Below are 26,255 nucleotides of genomic sequence, written 5' to 3' on the forward strand. Positions count from 1 at the left end.
GTGATCATTCTAAATTTAATGAAAAGCCAGCAATGCAGGAATGGGGGCCACTGGGATGTTTATTATCTCTGCATTCTTTTTTGAAGTCCAATGTTTCTACTGACATAATACATTAGAAAATATGTAGGTAAAATTCATTATTGTACTACAGAGTTCATTTTAATTTTTTTATTAAATACTTATTTATTTGGCTGTGCCGGGTCTTAGTAGTGGCATGCGGGATCTTTCTTTTTAGTTGCGGCATGCGGGATCTCGGTTCCTGACCAGGGATCAAACCCGGGCCCCCTGTATTGGGAGTTGGGAGACTTAACCACTGGACCACCAGGAAAGTCCCCAGAGTTCATTTTTAAAATAAAACTTGTAATTTCCTCAAAATTATATTATCTTGAACCCTCTTGCTGAACTGTATGGGAATTGAACAAATCCATCATTAATTTGCCACAGAATCGGGGCAATTTATGTGGGTAGTCCAATCATCCCAACTATGTTCATATCCCATGCTGCTCCACCACTGCCCAGTTGTTGACATGGTGTTTGAGCTGGACCATTAATTGAGATGGCCTGGCCTGAAGTTAAATTGTAAAGCTCTAGGGCAAAATGAAGAACAAAGGATCTAGGCTTGGAAAGAAGGAAATATTTCCTAAGCAACCATGTCCTCTATTAGAGCCCAGGATTCCCCACTGCTAAACTATTCTTTGGTTGGTTCATTCTAAGCCTCACTTTCTTCATCTATAAAATGGAAGTAAATATAAACACACATGATTTACGATCAAATTCTTGGTTGTATGGAATTTTATAAACAATAAAGTGATATAAATATGTGTGTGTGTGTAAATAACTGTAAGAATCTATATCAAAAGTTTAAAAGGGATAGAAGATAGAAGGGTTATAGGTAGGATTTACAGATAAAATAAAGGACACCTAGTTAAATTTGAATTTCAGATAAAGAGTGTAAAATATTTTAGAATATCTCAGGTAATACTTGGGCATACTAAACATTTCATTTTTTATGTGCTAAATATTTTTATTTCCTAATCCTATTTTTTATATAATCATCTTCCTGATTTACTAAGAGGCTTTTCCTTATATGAAGAATAGATCATGATTTAAATAAAAGAATCAATTGTGGATCTAGTTAGATTTTCAGAGAATAACTGTGATCATATTTTTTCTCCTTTGACATTTTGACATGATAAATTATCTAATATCTCAATATGAGGTGATTTATACAGTATTAAAATAACCTTATATAAACATTAGAACTTTTACCATAGTTCTGAATTCAATTTGATCTTTTTAAAGGGATTTTATCTAGAATCTATAGTTTTTTCTTTCTAATGCTCTAATTTTGGCATTAGTGTTATGCTGGACCAAAAAACAAGTGTATTCTAAAATATACTATCTTTTTCTATGCTCTGGGATTTTATAATCTTATAAGATTTATTTATTTGGGTTTTAGATGGTTTTAATAACTCACACATTAAACTGTCTAAGCTTAGTCTTCTTTCTGAGGAAGTTCTTTGTTAACCTTTTCCATTTTAAGTATGACTTTTGATTTACTCAGGCTTTCTATGTCTTCTTGGGCTGATTTTGGCAATCAATCTTTTCCTTTAAAGTAATTTGATGGAGGCTTTCAAAATTTTTAGCATTGAATTTTACATCAGATTTTTAAAAACTCCTGTATTTGTATTTGCTAAATCTGGGAAACCTAGTAATAGATGTTTTTGGGTTTTTTGTCTATATTTTTTAAGTTTCTATAATATGTAAAATGCATGCAATGAGAAGAAGTAAAAATTAGGATTTTTTAAAAACTGCTATCGTTAGAAAGAAGTTACACCAGTGATATGATAAAGTGGTGTAGTTATCCTTCTTTTTTTTTTTTTTTTTTTTGCAGTACGCGGGCCTCTCACTGTTGTGCCCTCCACTCGTTGTGGAGCACAGGCTCCGGACGCGCAGGCTCAGCGGCCATGGCTCACGGGCCCAGCCGCTCCGCGGCTATGTGGGATCTTCCCAGACCGGGGCACGAACCCGTATCCCCTGCATCGGCAGGCGGACTCTCAACCACTGTGCCACCAGGGAAACCCTCCTTCTTTAGTTAGAGACTTTGCTTACTCAAACTATGGTCTGTGGACCAGGAGTATCAGCCTCACCTGGAACATGTTATAAACGCGGAAGCTCAGAACCCACCCCAGACCTACGAAATCTGAATCCACGTCTTAACAAGATTCTCAGGAGTTTCCTTTGAGAAGTTCTGCTCTACAGAGAGACCTCAACCAAAAACTGGGTCTTCAAAATAGTTGAATCCCTTAAATGAAAAAAAAAAAAATCCTCAGCAAGAGTGGAAGGAGAACTTCTGCCCTTTTATATAATCTCTTGATTATATAAACTTCTAAAAAATCCTAATTTTTATTTCTTCGCATTGCATGCATTTTACATATACAGAAACTTAAAAAATATAGACAAAAAACCCCAAAACATCTATTACTAGGTTACCCAGATTTAGCAAATAAAAATACAGGATTTTTTGAAAGGAGAACCTGAGACTAAGTTGAGCAATCTGACCTGATCTTAAGAATACCCGTAGGAGAGAGGAGAGGCCTCCCAGTGACAGGAGTCCCAGGTCCTTCCTCCTGTCCATCCACCCTGGGCTGCCCAGTCACTAAATGACTCCAGAAGTCACCAGTCACATAAATTACCGTGAGAATAGTGCCCCTGAGTTGGGCAACGTAGGGGTCCCTACCTAGCTCTGCCCTGGAGACCTCATTTAGACTCACACCAGCTCCCAGAGGCATGGAAACTTAGTGGGGAAGATGAATGAAAAAGTAAGGGATGGTCCTTGATCTTGTTTTGGAAGGCCTGGTTTTTATTAATTTGTTTTGTTTTATTTGTGCAAGGGTACTGACAGGTGTTTCTTGGGGTTTTTGTTTGTTTTAGAAACTAGAATCTGTCAATGCTAGTGAGTAATCAGTTAAACAGGTGAGATGAACTCTGGATAAAATTACTGAAGTCCGGGGCTTCCCTGGTGGCGCAGTGGTTGAGAGTCCGCCTGCTGGTGCAGGGGTTCATGCCCTGATCCGGGAGGATCCCGCATGCCGTGGAGCGGCTGGGCCCGTGAGCCATGGCCGCTGAGCCTGTGCGTCCAGAGCCTGTGCTCTGCAACGGGAGAGGCCACAGCAGTGAGAGGCCCGCGTACCGCAAAAAAAAAAAAAAAAAAAATTACTCAAGTCCTTCTTTCAGCTAATACTCAAGATTAATATTTAAACATGTACAATTTTGGCGGACTACTGAAAGCACCTCCAAATTATCTTCTACAATTAGTGACAGATTTTATTTCGTACCAGCAACTCTAGCTACACTTTGAAAACACAGAGGCTGTGTATAAAAGAAGCATAAAGTCAGAGCTCCATCTTCTGAAGTACCCAAGTTCATTTCTGAGAGTGAACCAAAAACGCAGGAAAAACACATGCAGGTTTCTGTCCCCATCTCACCAAAGTGCTTCTGCTTGGGAGCCTACCTCAGCCCATCCCTCTGTCTTCCCCACCTCCCTGATGTGGATTTCATAGTACAGACCACTAGCCAAGTGTATGTCGTGGGTTTCGTTGCTGCTGTTGTTATTCATTTGTTATTTTCCGTTTCTCTCACTAGAATATAAATTCCATGAGAGCAGGGATTTCATCTGACTCATTCACGAGGGCACCCCAAGTCCCTAGAATATGCCTGGCACCCAGGGGATACTCAGGAAACATTTGTAGAAGGAATGAATAAAGACAGACTGTTCTCCAGCTGATAATAAACAATATTCTCTTTGGTCACTGTTTGTTAATTTTATATTTTTTCATCCTTCAATCCCAGACTTGGATCTTCGTCAAATATCTTGAGTAAATTTGCTTCATCTTCCACTAGATAATTCCTGGGTTTGTCATGTAGCTCAGAGTAGAAACTTTTCCAATAACTTCTGACAATTTTCAGGTTCTAAAGTAAATTGCTTCTTCCTGTAATGCATCTGCCTCTCACTTTCATTAGCTGTGGTAATATTCTAATCCTTCTGTGCTGCAGTCTCAGAGAAAGGAAGAGGGAGAGTTCCAGAAAACAGTTGGTGTTTTTTCTTCTTTATAGAAAAGCACTTGAGATGAAAAGGTCTGTAAAAATCAACTCTCAGTGCCACACACAAAAACTCCAACCTTTTAAAACGTTCCTTAAAGAGGAGAGGGTATTTCTCGTGTGTGTGAGAAGGCGTGCTCAATGCATTCTCACAGGGCTCCCAGGCCTGAGTTCTGAGATGAGGTTTCGGCAGAATTGAAAATGGAACAGATTGTGGGAAGGCAGAAAGGTTGCCAGAGATACGGGACGAGTGACAGGAAATACATCAATCAACACACTTACTACTCAGGTAAGGCTGGTAACAATTGGTGGTTGCACTCAGTTTCCCAGTGGAATCTTGGGCAACTCAATTAACCTCTTTCTACCACATTCTCATCACTAATAAATTGAGTACAACAATCTCCCTAGCAGAGATTGCATGGGATTTGGTAGTAAATGTGAGTAGAGAGCTATATGTGTGATACCTAACAATATTGTGTGGATTAGCATAAAATCTCGGGGCTACGAGGTCCTCAAGAGGTCAATCTAGCCCTTTCACAGGGGACCATAATTAAATCATTCTAGAGGGATTAGATTCTAATCTTTTTTAAAAGGTGTCTGCAAAAGGGATTCCCAGAACATTCCCCTTGGTCAAGGATGCTTTCGGAAATTTAAGACGTCTCAACCCTACAGCATTGTAATGCTGTGCTTTTGCCCCTTCAGCGACCATATTATAGTAGCACGCTGGTGTAGTGCATGGCTACTGGAGCCTGGCTGACTCAGGTCCCCACTGGACTCTACTCTGTACTGGCTACATGACACTGAGCAAGTTACAGCCTTAACTTCTTCTAACCTAAGTTTCTTCACTGACCCCATAAGGCTGGTATCAGGACCTAGTGGAAAAAAAAAACCAAATAAGGCACTTCTCACAGTGTCTGCATCATGGTGTGCACCAAATCAACAGGAATATTATTTTCTGGCTGAATAACCCTGGTTACTCTAATTTATATTAACAACTTTTTTTTTGTTTTTTTTTGCGGCACGCAGGCCTCTCACTGTTGTGGCCTCTCCTGTTGCGGAGCACAGGCTCTGGACGCACAAGCTCAGCGGCCATGGCTCGCGGGCCCAGCCGCTCCGTGGCACGTGGGATCCTCCCGGACTGGGGCACGAACCCGCGTCCCCTGAATCGGCAGGCGGACTCTCAACCACTGCACCACCAGGGAAGCCCAACAATTTAACTTTTAAATTGTTCATTATGTTTGTTTCTCTTTTCTGATCCCTCACTAAATTCCCTATTTTTCATTTTTAAGAAAGCGATCAAAATCATAGGAGGAGGTTAACCACTCTGAGTAACCTGGGAAGATTTCTTCTTTATTTGTCCTAGGATCAGAAGGCGTGCGCTTTGGGAAGGCACTGGGACTCTTAGTGACAAAGATTCCCATATTTTGTAAGTGGCTGTGGAAACAGAGCCATGAGAGTTTAAGGGACCATGGAAAGTTTGGACAGTGCATATATGGGTGGAAACCAGCATGTCTGGGGACTAGAGACCCTCCCCGAATTTTAGACACCATGTAAAACCCCTGGAGCCTGGTGCATCCCAGGGAGCAGTGAGTTACCCTTATAATGTTCGTGAATACCTGAGTATATGGACCGAAATTTACACCAAGTGATCATGGGGGCTTTACAATTTACCAAGCACTTTCACACACTGCACCTCCTTTGATCCTGGCAAAAAGCTTGTGTGAGGGTTTCCCTGATGGCGCAGTGGTTGAGAGTCCGCCTGCCGATGCAGGGGACATGGGTTCGTGCCCCGGTCCGGGAGGATCCCGCATGCCGCGGAGCGGCTGGGCCCGTGAGCCATGGCCGCTGAGCCCGCGCGTCCGGAGCCTGTGCTCCGCAACGGGAGAGGCCACAACAGTGAGAGGCCCGCGTACCGCAAAAAAAAAAAAAAAAAAAAAAAAAGCTTGTGTGAAAGATAATTATCCCTATTCTAATGCTGTGGATGCAAAGGCTCAGACAGCTGAAGTGTCTGGCCTGGGGTCTCTGTATTCCAATTCTGCATATTTCTACTATGCAGTAAAACTCACTGTGTCCAAAATCTTTTAACCTAACCTTGAAATCCAGCATTTTCACGTGGGAGTACATTCCAATGTAAAATTGAAGCCACTTTGAAGTTTAAGCTTGTAATACAAAATTGAGTCTATAGTATGCTTACAGTTATGTTGCAAAAATAAAAACTCAAAGCGTACAGGAAAAAAGACTCAGATATATTATAGCAAAATGGTAAAGGCAACTGGGTTTAGCTGGTAGATGGTGGGCAGACTACTTTTTTACTTTTTTCTACATTCAAAATTTTCCTTAATGAACACATGATTACAATGAAAAATATAAGTAGAATTTTTTTCCAAGTAGCTTGAGAGTTAAAAATTTCATCCAACAGCAAGGAACGTTCTTGTAGGAGCAGAGGGGGGCCTCCCCTACCTCCCAAGAAATTATATGTATCTCTCCTTCATCTCATCTTCAACCACTTATAGATGACCCAGCTCTGAGTCAAATTATTCAGGATGGCATCAATTCTCTGTAGACGATATGCCAAAACGATGGCAGGAATCACTTCTAAATTTTGACAGAAGTCCAGATTTTGCCCTGAAGAGACCAATTCATATTAAGAGTAGAAAATTGTACAAATAATAAACGGAATTCTACAATGAGTTCTGGGTCTGTCTCGGTTACTCATACTGTCTCTGAAAGAACTCTCACCAGGAATTTCTGAGAGTGTAACTCTGGGGACAGCGGGGTAAAAGCAACTAGCTCTTTAAGATCACCTATTATGCACAAAGGGAAGGAGGACATCAGTGGGGGCCACTCTTCTGCATGTCGGCCTTCTGCTCTAGCCACAAGCATCCAGGAGCCACTGTAATGAGAAAGCCAAGATCTTCTGGCTTTGGTCCAACCTCACAGGATCCCTCAAGAGGTAAGCCCAGAAGCTACCTAACATTTCCTCAAATCAGGCTTACTTACCTTCACACAGCCCGGTGTTCTCCAAGTAAAACTGGGCTCTGCACTGGGATAGACACTCGCCAGAGGTGATGTTTGCCCCAGAGAGCTGCTCAATGTGCAGTCCTTCCTCTGGCTTCTTACACTGGGTGCACTGAGAGCTCTCTGGACCCACACAAGTCAGGCAAGAGGAATGACAGCCTGCCAAGAGGAATAAAATGCAGGAAAAATCCAAGGATCAGATAGATGTTGCAACCAAGGGGAGTCCCTAATTAAGTCAAAATCACTCAGAAAAGTGCACCAGATACATCTTTTCAGGAAACTGTTTTTCTAATGTTCTATACAAAGCCCAAGGTGATAATAACAATATCTGTGAGAGGCCAAATGAGGGTGATGTTAGCTAGTCACATCTCTCAGGTCCTGGAAGGGCTGCCAGGCTATATATCATGGGGGGGAAAAGAAAAAAAAGCAAACTGGACAATATTGGCTTGGTCCTCCAGAGATTCACATACAGTGGATGACGATTTAACATTACAGCCTCAGTTTTCATGGGAGATTTTAAGAAGCATTCCTATAAGGTCCGTTACTGTATTTTGTGCAAAAATGGTACTTGTGTTACTGTCCATTACGGCATCCATCACTCACTATAGAGGGGTCCAGGCAACAAATTTATCTCAGAATTTATGTGAGGAAAGGCTTCTTTTCTAGACAAGGAAGAGGCCCCTTTAGAGCAGCAGCAAGCATTTGACAATCCATCAGAGTTTCTGGTTTTCCTTGGCTACTGGTGAAAATCAGAGCCAAAGAGAGTACTCGAAATCTCTCCTGCCCACATTCTGATATAATGAACTCTACTGTCCTTTAAAAGATTCTCTAAATTTTCTTTTTCAGAATATCTATTGCAGCATCCCTGGTTTAAATATATTTTTCTTGTAACTGTTCTCACATTCTTTTCCAAGGTGCCCTACGTATAAGTAAACATAAAGTAACCTTACTTAATTCAAGTGTTTGCTCCCAATGTTCTAGTTTCAAAAGGCTCAAATGAGACTGTCCTCCCAATGAGCCCAAAGCCTTTTTGGCAAACAGCAATTGAAGAGTTTCCATTTTACTTAACCCAGAGGCATTGCTAGTAACTCTCAGTTTGCTCAACAGTGTCATTAACAAAAAGAAGTTCTTCGGGGAAAAACAAAATGAAGACTAAGAAAAACATTAGCAATGGTCAGAGAACAGAAAAAGAAGGAAATAAGAGTTGGGTTGTTTTAATGTACCACGGTAAAGAGAATGACATTCCTCTCAAGAATGGCCAGAAAAATCATACCCTTTTGAGTGTCTTCACAAATATTCAAACGTGATTTTTCGGATTATCCCTTGGTAATGAAAAAAAGCATATAATGCATACATAACCATATAGGATACACTAGAGGAAAAGTTGCCCCCAAAAGTAACTTATATCTATGCCCTTGTGATGGGAAAGTCTCTCAAGAATGATGATGACGCCAGCGATACCTTTGCAGATCCCGTGGTCAGGGTAGAAGCCCTCTCCACAGTTGCGCAGACAGTGGCCTTGGCGCAGCGCCTGGGGGTAGATGCAGGCTGTACAGTGAAAGGCCGAGGGTCCTGAGCAGCTGGCACACGAGTTGTGACAAACTGAGGAAGAGGGGAACACAATGGGACCGAGGTGACTAGGGTGTCTACTTCTTGGCCAGGCTCCTTATGTGCTAGGAAGCCCTCTCATCTATCACTCAATCTCCCTTCAGCTGTTGCACAAAATCAAGAGATATACGTGTTCGAAGGTGGTTATAGCACCAGAACTGCCCACATTGCCCCTTCATCCATCTTTCACCATGTTCTATCAATTATTTATTAGCTACCCTTTATGTATGTTTGTATTAAGTGTTTTATACATATTGCCACTTTTAACCTTCATAGCAACATTATGAGGTAGGTATTATTAACCCCATTTTACAGATGAGAAAACCGAGGTCTTGGGGAGTTAAAAAATTTACTCAAGATCACAGAGTTAATTAGTAGCAGAGCTGGGATTTAGCCCTAGGTCTGTCTGAACCTAAAACTCCCATGTGAATAGGGAAGAGGGGAAAGTTCATGGGTCTGGATGTTGGGAGCACTGGGATTTTGACGGGCCTATCCCCTAACTTATGCCCTTAGCCAAGTCTGGGTCTCCCCAAGCCTAGTTTCCTTGGCATATGTATGGCAAGAGGTTGGACTAAATGGTCATTTAAGACACTTACAACTGGACATTTTAGGATCCTAAGTAAGAATGATATTAAAGAATCTGACCACTATGTATGGCAATGTCAGGCATGCGTCTCTGCTGCTTTTGTCCTGGTTGGTAACAGGGGGACATCTCTGGCTCCAAGAGGCAGATGGTACCACGCTGTCCTAAGGGACAGGAGTGAGATACTGCAAGAAGGCTCTGGAGGACCATGGTCAGGAGCTGGGAGAGGGGAGTGTGGGGACAGGATCAGACCATTGAGGGCAGGATATTGAGTAAAAGGGATGAACACTGTATAAGAGGTTGGCAAACAAACAGGAGGTTAATAAGACAAGGTGTGGGACAGGTGTAAATATCCTGCCAACAGGTGGAAGTAAGAATACGTGTGTTTGTTTTGGAGAAGAAGGGCCATCAAGGCGTCCTAGGCAGCAATAAGTTCCCATCTCTAACGGGAATGTTTCGTAGTTTAAGTTGTATAAATCTGAAAGAAACACTATATAAACAGCACATAAAACCAAATTTTTAATAGGTACACACTTTAGCTTTATAATCTACCAAACTTGATTTACTTTGTAACTTTATTTTTGTGGTGTGCTGTAGTTGCCAATATATGTGCTTATAAATGCCATCTATGGAATGATTCTGTCACACCTACAACCTGAGTTAGTGATGGTTTACAAGTACACAAGGATTGTGTAAAGATCTTAAAGATGTTCTTGGCATTTCAGAAAGATCCAGTGATCTCTAATGATGAGATCACTGGAGATCTAATGTGTACCAGATACACAGAGGCTCTATAAGGAAAAGATATTCCTTTTAACTTGCCATTTCTCCATCATGCACACAAACTTCCAAATGAGCAGCGCGCAGCACCATCTATAATCAAACATGTATTAAATACTTTTTTGATGATGATTATGATGATGGTGACGATGATAACAATTACCCATGTCTTACCTTTGCATCTGCCAGTGGCATCAGCATAGTACCCACCAGGACATTCAGAAATGCATTTCCCATCATGCAACACGGTCTTCTCAGCACAGGTAAGACACCTGGGACTATTGGGGCCACAACTCTTACAGGACTGATCACACGCTAAGGGGGAGGAAAACCCATCAAAGGAATTCAATAGTGAGCAAAGGGAGAAGTGAAAGTCTATTCTTCACAACGTCCACAGTTCGTATCAACACAGTAATCACATTCTTTGGCTGCTCAGCTAAGTTCTATTTCCTTGATTCCAACATTTCTGTTTTCACAGTTGAAGGAGAAACAAATAATTATTCATTAAACTAAGCATAACAAATACTCTGAGGCCCCCCTACCAGTGTATCCAATTTAATATGGGATTTAAAGTCAAAACAGCTGGACTTTCCTGGTGGCACAGTGGTTGAGAGTCCGCCTGTCAATGCAGAGGACATGAGTTCGAGCCCTGGCCTGGGAAGATCCCACATGCAGCGGAGCAACTAAGCCCGTGAGCCACAACTACTGAGCCTGCGCTCTAGAGCCCGTGAGCCACAACTGCTGAAGCCCGTGCACCTGGAGCCTGTGCTCTTCAATAAGAGAAGCCACCGCAATGAGAAGCCTGCGCACTGAAACAAAGAGTAGCCCCCTCTCGCCGCAACTAGAGAAAGCCCACAAGCAGCAACAAAGACCCAATGCAGCCAAAAATAAAAAATATAAATAAATAAATAAATTTATTAAAAAAAAAAAAAGTCAAAACAGCCTCGGTGGTAGGGTTGCCAGATTTAGCAAATAAAAATGCTCAGTTAAATTTGAATTTCCAGATAAATAATGAATACTTTTTTAGTTTAAGTTTGTCCCAAATATTTCATCCTATATTTTATCTGACAACCCTGGTTGGAGAGAGAATTCAGGAATTCAGAGTTCTACTAAACAAAGTCATGCTACAAAATTTGGTTGAAATAATTGAACTTCACACAGCCTTCCAGGATCTACTCATTCACTTATCCGTTCATTTAGCCCCCAAAACATTTCTTAAGCTCTGTGTCAAGTACTGTGCCAGGTGGTAGAGATACAAAACCCAAATCAACTTGGTCTCTGCTTTAAGGGGCTTGTTAAGTCTACCAGAGGGAGATAAACATATGCAATATTAGCAGTATTAAACATATCACTCAGATTGGTCTGTATAGACAATAAAAATTTCAGCAGAATGTGTGTGGGGTAGGAAGTATGAAAGGTTAAGAAAGGATTCATAGAAGAAATGACCCTTGAGCATTGTCTTGGAAAGCGGGTCAGAGCATGTCAAGCTGATGGGAATGTACTCCCGGCTGAAGCCGCGAGGCGAGTACAGGCCCAGAGCTTGGGAAATCCTGGGAAACAGCAGTTCATTCGGCTGGAAAAGTGGGAAGGGCCATAGTAACCTGTATGCCAAACTCTATAGTCTAGATTCTCATCCTATGAAAGACACCCGTGGCCCCTACACAGATTTAAACAAGGTAAAAATATGGCTATGTTTGTGTATAAGAAAGACCATTTTGGCTTTAGTTTGGAGACAGTTTGGAGGGGTGAGGAAGGAGAGTTGGGGGCCTTGCTGGAATGGCGTAGCAATGCTCACAGAACAAGATGAGAGGGAGCTGAATCAAGGCTGTGAATGAGGTGATGGATTGGAGAGCTGTGTAGGTGAAAGTGTCTCAGATGGCTGCCTGGGGTCTGGCATGGAGACGAGTGATGCCACTCAAGGAACACAAAAAGGAGAGCGGGGGATTACAACAGACTCAGTTTGAGATTCGCGCAGTCCAATAAATGGCCCAATTTAGAGTTCTGAGACTCAGGGGAGAGGTTTGGGGGTCATCACATAGGGGTTGTTGAAATCAGAAATTAGTTGATTTATTCAGTAAAAGCATGACGGATAAGAAAGAAGTAGTCAAGGATCTGGAGAGCATCAAAATTTACTGAAAAAAGAAAAAAACTAGCAAAGGTAACTAAGAAGAAATGATCCAAAGGTAGGAGAGAAAACAGGAGTGTGGTGGCTGAGAACCCAAGAAAGGAAGAAGTTTCAAGAAGGAAGGCATTAACAGTACAGAGAGGACAAATAAAGACTGAAGAGGGTTCACTTCACTTAGAAATTGGGACACGAGTGACCTGTGCCACGACCATTTCAGTGGAGTCATCAGACAGAGTGAAAGTGAAGGCCATGATTATAAACTGTTCCTTTAAAGGCTCCTGGCTATGAATGCAAGGGTATAGAGGTGAAATAACTAGAAAAATAGTACAGATGAACCTATTTCCAGGGCAGGAATAGAGAGTAGAGAACAGACGTGTGGACACAGAATGGGAAAGGGAGGGTGGGATGAATTGCGAGATTAGGTTTGACATAAATACACTACCATGTGTAAAATAGATAGCTGTATAGCTCAGGGAGCTCAGCTCCGTGCTCTGTGATGACCTAGATGGGTGGGATGGCGGGGGCGGAGAGAGGTCTGAGAGGGAGGGGATATATGTATACATACAGCTGATTCACTTCATTGGACACCAGAAACTAGCACAACGTTGTAAAGCAATTATACTCCAATTAAAACAAAAGTGGGGGGAGGGGTTAAGGGGATGTATTATCTCTCCAATACTGTAAAAGCCCAAAGCAAATACAGACCCTGGGAAAGGTTTTTAAAAAGAGAAGAGGTAGAATAATTGTTGAAAGCGTATCTAGGAGAAAAAAGGGGAGTTACATTCAAAAGTACAGATGGAGAGATTAGACTTGAACAGAACAGAGAAAGTCCTCCTTTTCTGAGTAGAAAAGGGAGGTGAGGGTGAATGCAGCTGCAGGTAAGTCTATGACTCAATCTATTCCATGCTCACTGGCTAAATTCTTTAAAAACAAGCAAAACAAACTTCTTCTCACTATCAGAGAATCAGTGTTTCAGGAATAGAGAACTACTGAGATTTATTCTGTCTGTTCTCTCAATCCACCTACACCATACTAACCTCCTGAAAAAGATTTCAAGAACTTAAGAAAAAGGATGGCAACTGATGGGGCCAAATGTTCCACCCTGCATCCTAGAGGATTCAGCATCTCTCTAGAAGCACACATGTAAGGCAAGATAATCTTCAGTAAATGGACAAAGGCAGTGGCCTTCATATCAGAGAAAAAGAAAATCATCCCCTCAACGCATAGCTGGAGCAAAGAAGCAAAAATGAATCTAAAAAGCGTTCTTCTCCAGAAGAACCCTCCAGAAACTTCTGAAGCTTCTATTCTAGAACTGACATATCCACAGAAGTGAATAATCTACAAGCCAAGTGGATTTTCCCAGAAATAAAGAATTGCAGAAATTTTTTAAAAATTGGAATTGCCCAACAATAAAAACATTACAGATTGAATGTTTTAGGATACACCTAAAGTAATACTTGGTGTATAATTTGTAAATTTAAATAAAATTATTAGGAAGATGTCATTTCTCCCCAAACTAGTCTATAACTTCAATACAATATTAACAAAACTTCCAGTTGAATTTTATTAGTAATTCAATAAACACTCTAAAGTTCATGAATAGTTAACTTTAAAAATGAAGATGAAAGAAAGGGAGCATTTTCCCAATCAGACATTGAGACATACTGCAAAGCAATAGAAATTAAGGGACAAAACAAAACAAAGCAAAACAATGTGATAGTGGTACAAGAACAGAAATTTGGATTACTCAAACAGCTCAGAGATAGACCTATGTCCATATGGAAATTTAATATCCAATAAGGATCAATGGAGAAGGTTAGATTGAATCACTAAATGATGCTGGGAAAACTGGATCATGAAATGGAGAAAAAAATCAAACTGGATCACTACTTAAACTTATATACAGAAGTAGACTCCAGATGGATCAACAACCTACATAAAGAAAAAACTGTGAAATTAATAGAATTTCTTCTATTAATTGCAGTATAATTTCTTTGTGAACTTGAGCAGGGTGGGTCTTCTTAAAAATTCGAAAGCAAAATGTTAAAGTGAAAAATGATGAATTAGAGATTTCTGTTCAACAAAGGGCACCACATTAAAGGTTAAAAGGTAACGAAATGGGAAAATGTTTGCATATTTATGACTGACAGAGTTAATATCTATAAGGTGCAAGGAATTCCATAAAATCAACAATAAAAAGGTAGCAAGGCCTGTGAAACAACGGGGAAAACATATCAAAAAGCAACTTATCAAAGAGGAAACACAAAAGTCCAACAGGAGTTGAAGATATTCTCAAACTCATTAATAATCAGAAAAATGCAAATTAAAATAGGATGTCCTTGTATACCTATTGACCAGGAAAAAACCTGAAGTTTGATAATGTCAAATGGTGGCAAGGATGTAGAGATGAAAGAGCCCTTATGCTTGGGAGTGTAGATGCTGGTGAGCTACCTGGTACTACTTATCACATAAAGAAAATGAAGAGTCAACAATTAAAGAATAAATTAAAATTAAAAGAAAAAAAAAGAAACCAACAGTTCTGCTCTCAGGTTATCCATCCATCCCAGGGAACCTCCCACCCAGTTCATCAAAGGACATGTCGGAGGTTGTTCACCAGTGCTCCCTAGTGATGGTGTGCAGATGGAAGGAAGTGAGGGATCCCGTCCCTGGGACAGCAGATGGGAGAGCTGTAGGGGATGCAGACCAGGAAGGACTATGCAGCAGTGAGAAACAAAGGGCTAGATGATATAGCAACTGGGTGAATCTGAAAAACATACCGCTGAGTGAAGAAAGAACAACGTGAACTCTATAACATGGTATCATTTAAGAAAAACATACATATACGTATACTCGCTGAAAACAATACCAATTTTACATGAGCCCATAAAAACAAGAAGATAAAAAAAATTAAAATAGTTGCCTAGGTGAGGAAGGCAAATCGGTATAAAAGGAAGGAAAGAGAAAAAAAGGAGAGGGGGAAGGAAGAGAGCGAGAATGGCTAACAGAAACCTCTGAACTTGCTTTGATTTATTGTGTTAGCTAGAGTCAGAAAAGCCCTTCATAATAGCTCAAGTACTTACATGACTAAAGAATGAGGAGGTTTTGTGCTTTGAATTTCCCCACGCCTTATATCTAATATTTGTAAAACTCAAAGCATGTACCACAGACAAACTTGGTGGTTGTAAATTCTTTCAGCCAGGGCATAGCACCATTTATAACAGGTTGTGCTGGATTTTTCTCAGCACTCAACTTTGAGATTTCTACAGATATGGGTTGCTTGGTTATAAATTATTAAACCAACACCAGCTGGTCTTTATCTCGAATAGTACTAATCTGAATTGAAAGTAAGTCGGCATTATTAGCGTCTTAATTAACATTCCGATACCAATCAGCGACTCGGTTCACTGTTGCTTTAGAAAATATTTATATGAACCCTTCTGAAGGCATTTGATACAAACTTAGAGAACTCGAACAATTTTATGAAAAGTTTAAACTCCAGCCTTGTCTATCAAAAGGGCCACTGGTCAATGCCAATGGCATCACAAAGTCTTGTATCTGCTAAGCACATGGCAGGCGTTCAGTAATTCCCTATTGATCAATTGATTGGTTGGCTGACTAATGTCAACAATGGTCCATCCTCCTGTTTGAAAGTTCTTCTGCTTTGTTTCAAAATGTATACAGATAGCATTTCAAATGTATACTCTCTCCCTAAGCCACCTGCTCAGTAGTCTTTTTTCAAAATTCTTCCAGTCTGCAGGGAGACCTGGCTTTCTTCACTCAGCCTCTCTGCCCAAGTAGACTCCCAACCCTCACCGCCTCAGGCTCACACTAACCATCCCTCCTTTTACATACACGCATCCCTAGCAAAAGTTGCTTTCTCATTCCAGATAATATCGTCTCGGTAGCAGGTCCGTGTCACCACTCCTTGTCAGGGACAGTAGCCAGCCTCCTTGGGGAGTTAAAGGGTAAATGCCTCAGACCTTTAAGTTAGTGCAGATTTGACATCTGCTGACCTGTAGAGAATACATCTGGCTTAACTGAGCAGGAAAGTGATGTCGGCAGAAAAAGATTAAAATGCTCAGGGTGATGGCAGCCTGCCTTTCTCTCCTTGTTCTCTCCTGAATCCACACAAAAGCCACCTGTGACTTGTCCATATTGAGTGAGATTTCTCACACCAGCGATGCTGATGGATCCCTGCACAGCTTTAAGCAAGCAGCTGCCAGGGGGTATCTCTCTTCCCTAGGACAAGTGGATTTGTCAGGTCCCGAAGATCATCTCATTTGTGCTGTTGCCCTGCTCAGCAAACAAAATGAGGGCAATAACTCAAGAAAGTTTTATGGGCTACACATTTTTTATTGATTTAGTGGACTCAGTTATTAAAAAAAAGTCATCAGGCCTTTCAACAGGTATGGCCATCACGATAAACTGGATTCAAACCTTTCATTCACCGTCAGGTGCCTACCTGTGGGCCTGGGTCCACAGGGGTAGCCGGCTGATCTAAAGACTGACAGGAAGACAAGGAGGAAGGGGGAGAGGAGGATCAAGGGAGAGGAGAAGGAGAAGAGAGGGGAAAATGGGCAGAGGTGCATAAGGAGGTATCACATTACAGGGAGCAGTAGAGCAGCGACGAGGCAGTTAAGATCTAAACCCAGAAGACCTAGCCTGAACTCCAACTCTGCCCCTTATTAGTTACGTGACCTTAGGCAGGTTTCTTTTTTTGCGGTACGCGGGCCTCTCACTGTTGTGGCCTCTCCCGTTGCGCGGAGCACAGGCTCCGGACGCGCAGGCTCAACGGCCATGGCTCACGGGCCCAGCCGCTCCGCGGCATGTGGGATCTTCCCGGACCGGCGCACGAATCCGCGTCCCCTGTCCCCTGCATCGGCAGGCGGACTCTCAACCACTGCGCCACCAGGGAAGCCCCAGGCAGGTTTCTTAACCTCTCTGTTTCTTCATCTGAAAAATGAGGATGATAATAACTACCTCACGAAATTGTGAGGATTAAACACTAAATACTCACATAGCACCTACTCCGTGCCAGGCACTGTGCTCAATGCCTTGCATACGTTAACTCAGTCCTTGAAACAGCCTTCTGAGCTGGGTGTGTGTTAGCTTCCCATTGTTGCTGTAACAAATGACCACAAGCTCAGTGGCTTAAAACAACACAAATTTATTATCATAAAGCTTAAGAGGTCAGAGGTCCCAAAATCAAAGCATTGGCAGGACTGCATTCCTTCTGGAAGCTCTGGCAGGGGGGTGCGGGATCCATTTCCTTGTCTTCTTCCAGGTTCTATAGGCTGCCTGCATGCTCATAGCCCATCCCTGGTATCACTCTGACCTCTGCTCCTGTTTCAGGTCGCCTTTTCTGACTCTGATCCTCCTGTCTCCCTCATATAAGGACCCCGGGGATTACGCTGGCCCACTCAGATAATCCAGGATAATCTCCCCCATCTCAAGATCCTTACCTTAATCACACCTACAAAGTCTCTTTTGTCATCTGAGGCAGTATATTCACAGATGCCCGTGACTAGGGATGTGGGCATCTCTGAGGAACGGTTATTCTGTGTACCACGGGTACTACTATTGCTCCCATTTTACAAATGGGAAACTGACACAGGAAGAGATTAAGTAACTTGCCCAAGGTCATGCTCCCCCCCGCCCCCGCCCCGCAATACATTCCTGCCTCTCAATTGGTTCATGTTTAGAAAGCACCTGGGACAGTGCTCAGCACAGGAAGCACTATGCTGGGTTAACTCTTATTGTCTGTAATGGTTGTTAAAGGTAGAATAGACAATAACTGCTTCAGCTTTAATTCAGTGGCACCAACACCGAAGGCAGGTTGGCCCTTGGCTGGCCTAAGAGTGTCTTGTCCCCATGCATATTTGGAAGGCAGTCTGGTGTTGATGAAGAGTTTGGCATTTGGAGCAAGGAAGCCCCACTCCTCTCCCTCCAGCTGTGGGCCTGGAGCAAGCAGCCTGCGCCTCCTGGTCTTCAGATACAGGAGGAGGCTACAGAGAGCTCCCAACCTAACGAGTAGTTGCAGTCAAAGGTATTAATGGGGATTCTGCCAGTGGAAAAGAAACATGTTTCGTAAGCTGCTAAAACACCGTCAATCTTACCAGCATTTGCATATTTGTTGAGTAAAAGAAACACTGATTTTCAGTGCTATGATTTGAATGAAACAAGGGAGGCTGGAAAAGGAAAAATTGCTTTGGCCTGCAAAGCCGGACACTTACCACTGCAAGTCCCCTGCTTGTTGTAAAACCCGTCGCCACAGCTGCTCTCACAGCTGCCCTCTCTCAGCACTTGGAAGGGGTCTCTGCAGGCCAAGCAGTGCTTCTCTGTGGGACCCCAGCAGGCCACACAGGACTCGTGGCAGGCTGCAGGAACAAAAGATGGTAGAAAGGACTAGTTGCCATTCTTCTTCAAAGGCTTTAGAATTTACAACGAGGATTTTCACTCCTTCACTATGCACATACCTGCACCACAGGAGGAAAAAAACACCCCCCCGCAAAAAAAAGAAAACCCTATTTCTGTTGGCCAGAAGTACAACTTCCATAAATTACTGCTAAGAGAATTGGAACAGGAAATCAAAGGTATTGAGTAATGGGAATCACAGGGAAGGGAATCATAATTTCTAGACAACTATGGTCTGTCTGACGAAATCAGATGGCCCTCCATCACCTTGCCTTTTGTAACCACACAACCAAGTGTCAACTAGATAATTGCTCTTAACCTCCAACACATGGAGAATCAGTTAAGGAGGGATGCCATGTACTCTAGTCCTTGATTAGACCTTGAAAGACCTGGTACTGCTTGATTTCTATTGCTCTTTCCCTCCCTTTCCATCTCTCCCCCTGCCCCTATCTCCATCCTTCTGTCCTCCCTCACAACTCTTAGAACTCAGCCTCTGGTCATCCCCCGCCCCCAGTAGCATCTGCTCTAAACATATATCTTGAGGACTCACAAAGCCTGATTTTCTCTTCTACCTTAGGTTTCTAACTATATGTTGTTTCCAGACCAAAGTTGTTCCTTTAAGACTTGAACATTTCCCCCTCTTCCGGCATTTGATTTTTTTTTTTTTTTTTATTACTATTCATGCTTGCTCTTCACCTTAGCAGGTCTATAAAGAGAGGCCTATTCTGAATGACTGAATATATTCAGATCTGGTAAACTGTCTGTATGGCTAACCCCACACATGCTTCTGATTTTCAAAATGTTTGCTTCACAGTGGAACATAACCTGTTTTTCAGAGGTATTCATTCTGACCAGGATTGGCAGGGAGAATGATTTTGCTGGTCACAGGTGACTTGGGAACTATACCTAAGTAACTTGCTTAGGGATCCATTTGGAATCAGAAGAAAGGATGCCTGCATGGCATATCTCAAGATCCAATCCTCTCCTCTCAGCTCTAAACTGCACAGAAAGGCCTTCTTTTCAGACAACTTTTCTCCTCAACAAATTCAGAGATGATCGCAAATTGTGTTGAGTGCTATAGGAAGAGCTCTTCGATAAAGAATAACAGTAGTGGAAGTGGAAGGGACTGACTTTAGGAAGACCCTAAAGGATGAGATGCGGCCAGCCAATGGGAGAGCCAGAGAGCAGCACAAACAAAGTTCTTGAGAAGGGAAGGCGCTTGGGGGCTCAAGGAACTGGAGGCTCTTCTTGTGACTGGACCTGGTGGACATAGCAGGGCACAGTGGAAAACAGAGGGCACAGTGGCCTGATTCATGGCTGGAGGGGTGGGCAGGGGCCCTATGAAACTCGACCTTGGAGACCATGGAAAGAAATTAGGATTTTTATCCCTACTGCAATGTGAGTCGTGAATGGGCTTAAATACGATAGATACAAGCCCCGATTTAGATTTTTAAAAGCTCTCTCTGGATGCCATGTAGAGAGGGTTTAAGGACTTGCATGCCGGCAGGGAGATGAGTGTAGAGTTGACTGCTCTGGTCCAGGTAAGAGATGACAATGGCAGGTGAAAAGCAAAGACGGACAAAGTTTACTTATTTATTATCTGGTTCCCTTGCTAGACCATAACGTTCATGAGGGCAGAGTCCATGTCTCTTTTGTTAACTCTGCTAAGCACACTTCTGGGTGCTCTACAAACTCCACTTATATTTAACACCTTATTTACAAGTGGGTCATGAGAAGAATACTGTTTGTGTTGACATAAGCCACCAACACTACATTAAAACTAAATATGTGGATGCAAAGATCCCAGTAACAAATTCCACCCTGAATGCACATGAAATGTGTCTGTCATTCATTTATTCAACTACTCTTCCAATACTGATTACAATCACTATCTAAAGTGTCTATCAGTGTTAAGTGCCTCTGCCTTACTGAGGAAATGGAGTTGATTCGAAGCCATTACCTAAACAAACAAGCAAACAAACAAACAAAAACCCAACTGCATTTCTAAGAAGACATGCCAGGCTAATCTGACTATCAATGTTCGACAGAAGCACCTACCACATTGCGAGGTGCAGGGCTAGTCTGTGGGGCTTTCCCAGCTGCCACAGGTGAGCCAGGGCCCCGGGGAGTAAGTGCCCGAGGGGATGATGGGGAGTGAGGCAAAAAAGACAACAGGGGTCAGATCACCAGTATCAGGCAGGCAGGGGATTTCATCCTGTAAAAGTTTTAATCAGGGCAGTGGAATTGATCAGTTTTGCTTTTTAGAGCATTTGACTGATACTCAGCTGCACTGGCAGTTAAAATAGTAAAAATACTTCCAAGCTGGTTGGTAAATGGCTGTCGTCCTGGCCCCCTCCCTGATGTTCTGGCTGCAGCCCTGGGAACGCTGGCAGACACCATGCTCCAACAACAAAAGGTCTGACACAGGACAGGGTCTTGGGTCTCCCCTCCTTCCAACCGATCTGATCTGTGCCATACTGCTTGTTAAATATTTTAAATATTACCCCTGGTGCTGCCAATCAGAATGGCGGTCAAAGGATGAGCAGGATAGAGGCTACAGACTTAGGGACGGCACTCAGACCCATCACAAATGGAGCCCTACTTGGCATTTCAGCTCTACCTTCTGCTACCTCCCCCTCATCTACACCAGTTCTAAGGAACAGGGTGCTCTAAGCATGCCATGTGACTGATCAAGGGTTCTGGATGCCCCGCCCAGGACTGACCCAGCCAGCAATGCCTCTGGCTCCTTCCACAGCCTCTGTAATCCTGTTTACACCTGAGAGGCCTCCTAAGTTGTCACTACTTCTGTGAAGCTTTGCTGAACTTGTCCAGACAAAGTCAGTCACTCGTTCCTCTGTGTTCCTGCAGCACTTTGTATGTGCCTCTCATGCTATTTATCCTACTGTACTAATGATTCAGATACAAATCAATCCCATTCAATGGAATGTAATATCCTCCAAAACAGAAGCTATGTTTTAGTCATCTTAAACTCCCAGTATTCAGATTGCTGCCTGGTATAAAGTCAGTATTCATGTTAAATGCATGTTAAGTGAATGCACAGCAGATTTTTTTTCATTGGTTATGGGGGATTCATCCTACCAGTTTTTACCTTCTGTATGGAAACTAAGCATGAGGTCAGAGTCTAAAGATACGATAAGATAGATACATTCAGAGCTGTAAAATTTACCTAATAAATACCGGAGTCCAGATCTGCTCATGATGACAAATATTTATGCTGCATCGACATTGGGTACCAAATGTGATGCTGGGCCTTCTCTTTTTTCCATCTCGAATAAAAGGCATGTTCCATGGCCGGGCAGGACAGCAGAAGGGATTTTTATTTCAACACAGGACTATGCTGAGCTGTCACTTCTTTTCTTTCCTTTTTTTTTGAGCTGTCATTTCTTATAATGACATACTCCCACTGTGTTTTGCAATTGATTTCGAATTTCTAACACTGAACATAGGCTACTGCAGATAATCTCTTCTTGCAGGCTTATTTTACATGAGGCTTTTATTACATTTGGGTTATTACGAAAAATAAAAGGTCAGTCCCTGACTTTTCACCATAATTTCTCTTAGTGATACATTTCAGCTCACCCAGAGTTCGAAGTGTATATTGTGAAAATTGCCGCAGTAAGTTAAAACAGAGGACAAATAAGATAAAGCCATTGTCTTATCTCACATGCAGTAGATAATTTATTTAGGAAAGCCCCTGATTTTTCTGGAGCATGACAAGACATGCGTTGGCTTGCTGAGCAATTTACTTCAAAATGAAAGGAATGAATTACTCTTCTTTTGGCAACTCTATATTGAAATCCTACTCTAAAAATAACAAACTTCTTTTCATACTTGATCATTTTGAAATAGAAGATTGCTATTAAAAAAATTTAACCTGTGCTACTCGAAGAATAAAATGTCGCCCTTTTCCAAGGAAGTGTTAAAAGCATTTCCTACGAACCACTTCTTATTTTCCAGGAAGCCTTCCCGGATCCCAGGCAATAGACACAGATTCCCATGGGCTTAGCCTTCAGTTCAAACTGAAGGAGCCTCAGATCCTTGCCTTTTCCATGGTCTTTTGGAATAAGTTTCCCTTCCATTACCAGGGAATTAGCACACTTGATCATCAGGCCCTTTTAGTCATCAGTGAGGCTGTAGTTCAGATTTCCAAACTGCCCAGTTTTCACTCTCAACTACACAAAGCAGCCCAAACTCAAGACACAAGCAAGCACATCATACACAAGGCAAATTCCTTCATTATCCATGTCGTGGCAACTGCTATCATTCATATCTCACAAATGACTAGGAAGGACTTGCCAAGTTTTAAAGTATTATCAGGAGACAGTGAGTAAATTTCTAACAAGAAGCTCTTGTTGGATGAAAAAAATATCTATTTAAACTCAACTTCACTGTTCCTTGCTTTCCTAATCTGTAAAGTGGGAATAATAATATTTGTTGTACTTAACTCATGGGGATATGGCGAGATGACATATTTGAGAAAGCAGAGAATGTTGTATGTGATCATATGAGTGGCACACCCTATGAGACCTAACAAATCTTGTTTCAGGTGGCATCAAAAGCAAAGAAATTATTTAGGGAGCAAATTAAAATGTAACGCAAGACAGAGGGGTAAGGATGAAAAAGACTGTGGGAAAGGAAGGTTCACTTAGAAAGGGAGTGAAGGGAAGTAACAGAATCAGCAGGGATTCTTCCAGCAGTTACGTAAAGGGGCTCCAGCCTTTCCCAGAGGCCTCACACTCTAGAGCTCTTTCCTTGTAATTGCTACAAAACATCAACAAAAGCCCTTTGGAAAGTGACTGTGAAGCACAAGGCCAAGCCGAGATGCTGGGCAGACTATGTTCCCCTCCCCTCATAACAGCCACACCTGAGACCAAGGCTACTAGCCTAAGAAGCACAGATGCCAGACAAATCTAAAAGTGAAGTGCGTCTGAGTCATCATCATTTTTGATCCTTTTACTCCCATCTGTTTCTGTCCCCTACCAGGCTGGTCTCTGCCATCAACCTTCCTCCCTGGGCCAACAGAAACTTTTACACCTGACATTGAAATGCCTGGTCTCTACATGTTCTGAAAACCGGTATGTACTTGAGGGAGTTCATAACAGAAAAATAAAAACACATGAAAAACCCACGGAGCAGCTAAGCCCATGTGCCACAACTACTGAGCCTGCACTCCAAAGCCCATGAGCCACAACTACTGAGCCCGTGTGCCGCAACTACTGAAGCCTGCACACCTAGAGCCTGTGCTCCGCAACAAGAGAAGCCACCGCAATGAGAAGCCCGCACACCGCAACAAAGAGTAGCCCCCACTCGCCACAACTAGAGAAAGCCCGCACGCAGCAACAAAGACCTAATGCGGCCAAAAATAAAAATAAGCTTATAAAAAACAACAACACATGAAAAACACCTTCAGCCTCATGAATAGGCGGAGATATACAAATTACACAAGAGGACAGCAACTAGATGCAATGGATTGGATGTACATATAGCAACATGTATGCATCTTAATAATAGTGCTTAGTGAGGGAAACAAAGGAAAAGAATGGTTCATCCTTTGTAACAAATGTACCACTCTGGTGTAGGATGTTGATAATGGGGGAGGCTGAGCTTGTGTTGGGGCAGGGAGTATATGGGAAATCTCTGCACTTTCCTTTTAATTTTGCTGTGAACCTAAAATGGCTGTAAAATTTTTTAAGTCTTTAAAATTTAAAAAAAGGAGGCGAAGGAGCCGTGCCCCCGGCCCCGCCGGTCCCCCCACGATACTGTTCCACAGCCGGTCGGGCCCCAAGGTGCACGGGGTCATCAACGAGATGAACTGCAGGGCCAAGAGCGAGGCTCCCGCCATCAGCTCCGCCATCGACCGCGGCGACACGGAGACGACCATGCCGTCCATTAGGAGTGACCGTGCTGCGCTCTGCGCCAGTTGCAAGGTTAACATCTCCGACCGCTACTACCTACTGGTGGTGGACAAGCAGTGGCACATGCGCTGCCTCAAGTGCTGCGAGTGCAAGCTCAACCTGGAGTTGGAGCTCACCTGTTTCAGCAAGGATGGAAGCACCTACTGCAAGGAAGACTACTACAGGCGGTTCTCCGTGCAGCGCTGCGCCCGCTGCCACCTAGGCATCTCGGCCTCGGATATGGTGATGCGAGCTCGGGACTTGGTTTATCACCTCAACTGCTTCACGTGCACTACGTGTAACAAGATGCTGACCACGGGTGACCACTTCCGCACGAAGGACAGACTGGTCTACCGCCGCTTGCACTTCGGGGCGCTGCTGCAGGGCGAGTACCCCGTGCACTTCAACCACGCCAACGTGGCCAAGAGCGCAGGGTTGGGTGCAGCAGGGGCCAACCCTTTGGGTCTTCCCTACTACAATAGCGTAGGCATGGTGCAGAAGGGGCGGCCGCGGAAGCGCAAGAGCCTTGGGCCCGGGGCGAACCCGGCGACCTACAACGCTGCACTTAGCTGGAACAAGAACGATGTGGAGCACCTGGACCGCGACCAGAGGTACCCGAGCAGCCGGAAGACGAAGTGCATGCGCAACTCCTTCAAGCACCAGCAGCTTCGGAACGTGAAGTCTTTGCCGTTAACCACAACCCTGATGCCAAGGACTAGAAGCAGCTCGCGCAAAAGACGGGCCTCACCAAGCGGGTCCTCCAGGTCTCGTCTCAGAACGCCCAGGCCAAGTTCAGGCGCAACTTCGTACGGCGGGAAAACACGGGCGTGGACAAGTCGACAGAGGCAGCGCTGCAGGCGGGGACGCCATAGGGGTCGGCCTCGGAGCTGTCCAAGGCCTCGCTCAGCCACCCCAGGATGCCCACCAACCTCACAGACCTGACCAGCCTCACAGACCATGACGTCCGCGTTAACTTCTGGGCCTGGCAACATGGAGGACCACGAGCCTCACAGCCCCTCGCAAACGACTCTTAACCAACCTTTCCTAATGATTCTCGGCCCCTCGGCCCCGCCCCACAAGTGATTTAAAAAAAGAAACTATCTTTAGTTGAATTCCAAGTGTATTTTATTTTTTTTTACACGCATAAAATAAAGCACTTATTTGATTATGAATTACAGCTTGCCAAGGTTCGGAGTCAATTACAAAAAAAAAAAAAATCCAAACCAAAAAAAAAACAACAGAGCTTTGGAGAAATAATATAACGTAACCTACTTACTTAAAAATACAAACACAAATGAAAATGTCCACCTAATTTTTTAAGTCGTTACATTTTTGTTTGCTTTAGTTGATATAATTCCAAAAAGAAAAAATAGATAACGCAAGCCCAGTTAATATACATGTTATCTTTCAGGAATCGTCTAAAGAAAGATTTGTGGCAAAGATAATCACTAACGGTTGACTTTACTGGAAAAACTAATTTTGAAGTAGGTCACGAATTCCTCCAAAGCAGTAGATACACTTAAAAACATCCAACCCGTCAACTGCAAATCGAGTAACAGTGTTGATCCTGCAAAATTTTTTCACTGTCACTCTGAAGTAAACTAAGAAGAACCAGGAAAAGCGTCAGTGCCGTGAAATCTATAAATTGCTTTCAGGATTTATATTTTCCCATCCTTCTAAAAGTAGCATTTAATAAAACAAGCTGCTTCTT

General features: G+C 42.9%; 1 protein-coding gene and 1 pseudogene across 1 annotated transcript in view; one reads left to right on the forward strand and one right to left on the reverse strand.

Moving 5' to 3' along the window:
- Nucleotides 1–26,255, reverse strand: part of FRAS1 (Fraser extracellular matrix complex subunit 1) — a 463,438-nt gene that overhangs the window by 200,484 nt on the left and 236,699 nt on the right. The window contains exons 15-18 of the mRNA XM_029235334.1: nucleotides 18,449–18,592; nucleotides 10,265–10,405; nucleotides 8,581–8,721; nucleotides 7,102–7,278 (exon numbers count right to left, since the gene is read on the reverse strand). Of these exons, the coding sequence (XP_029091167.1) occupies nucleotides 7,102–7,278; nucleotides 8,581–8,721; nucleotides 10,265–10,405; nucleotides 18,449–18,592 (603 nt within the window). The remainder of the gene's footprint in view (nucleotides 1–7,101; nucleotides 7,279–8,580; nucleotides 8,722–10,264; nucleotides 10,406–18,448; nucleotides 18,593–26,255) is intronic.
- LOC114903010 lies at nucleotides 24,413–25,627 on the forward strand (annotated as a pseudogene).

This window comes from Monodon monoceros, unplaced genomic scaffold (assembly GCF_005190385.1).
Source record: "Monodon monoceros isolate NGI ecotype Baffin Bay Population unplaced genomic scaffold, NGI_Narwhal_1 Super_Scaffold_20, whole genome shotgun sequence".
Taxonomy (NCBI): Eukaryota; Metazoa; Chordata; class Mammalia; order Artiodactyla; family Monodontidae; genus Monodon; species Monodon monoceros.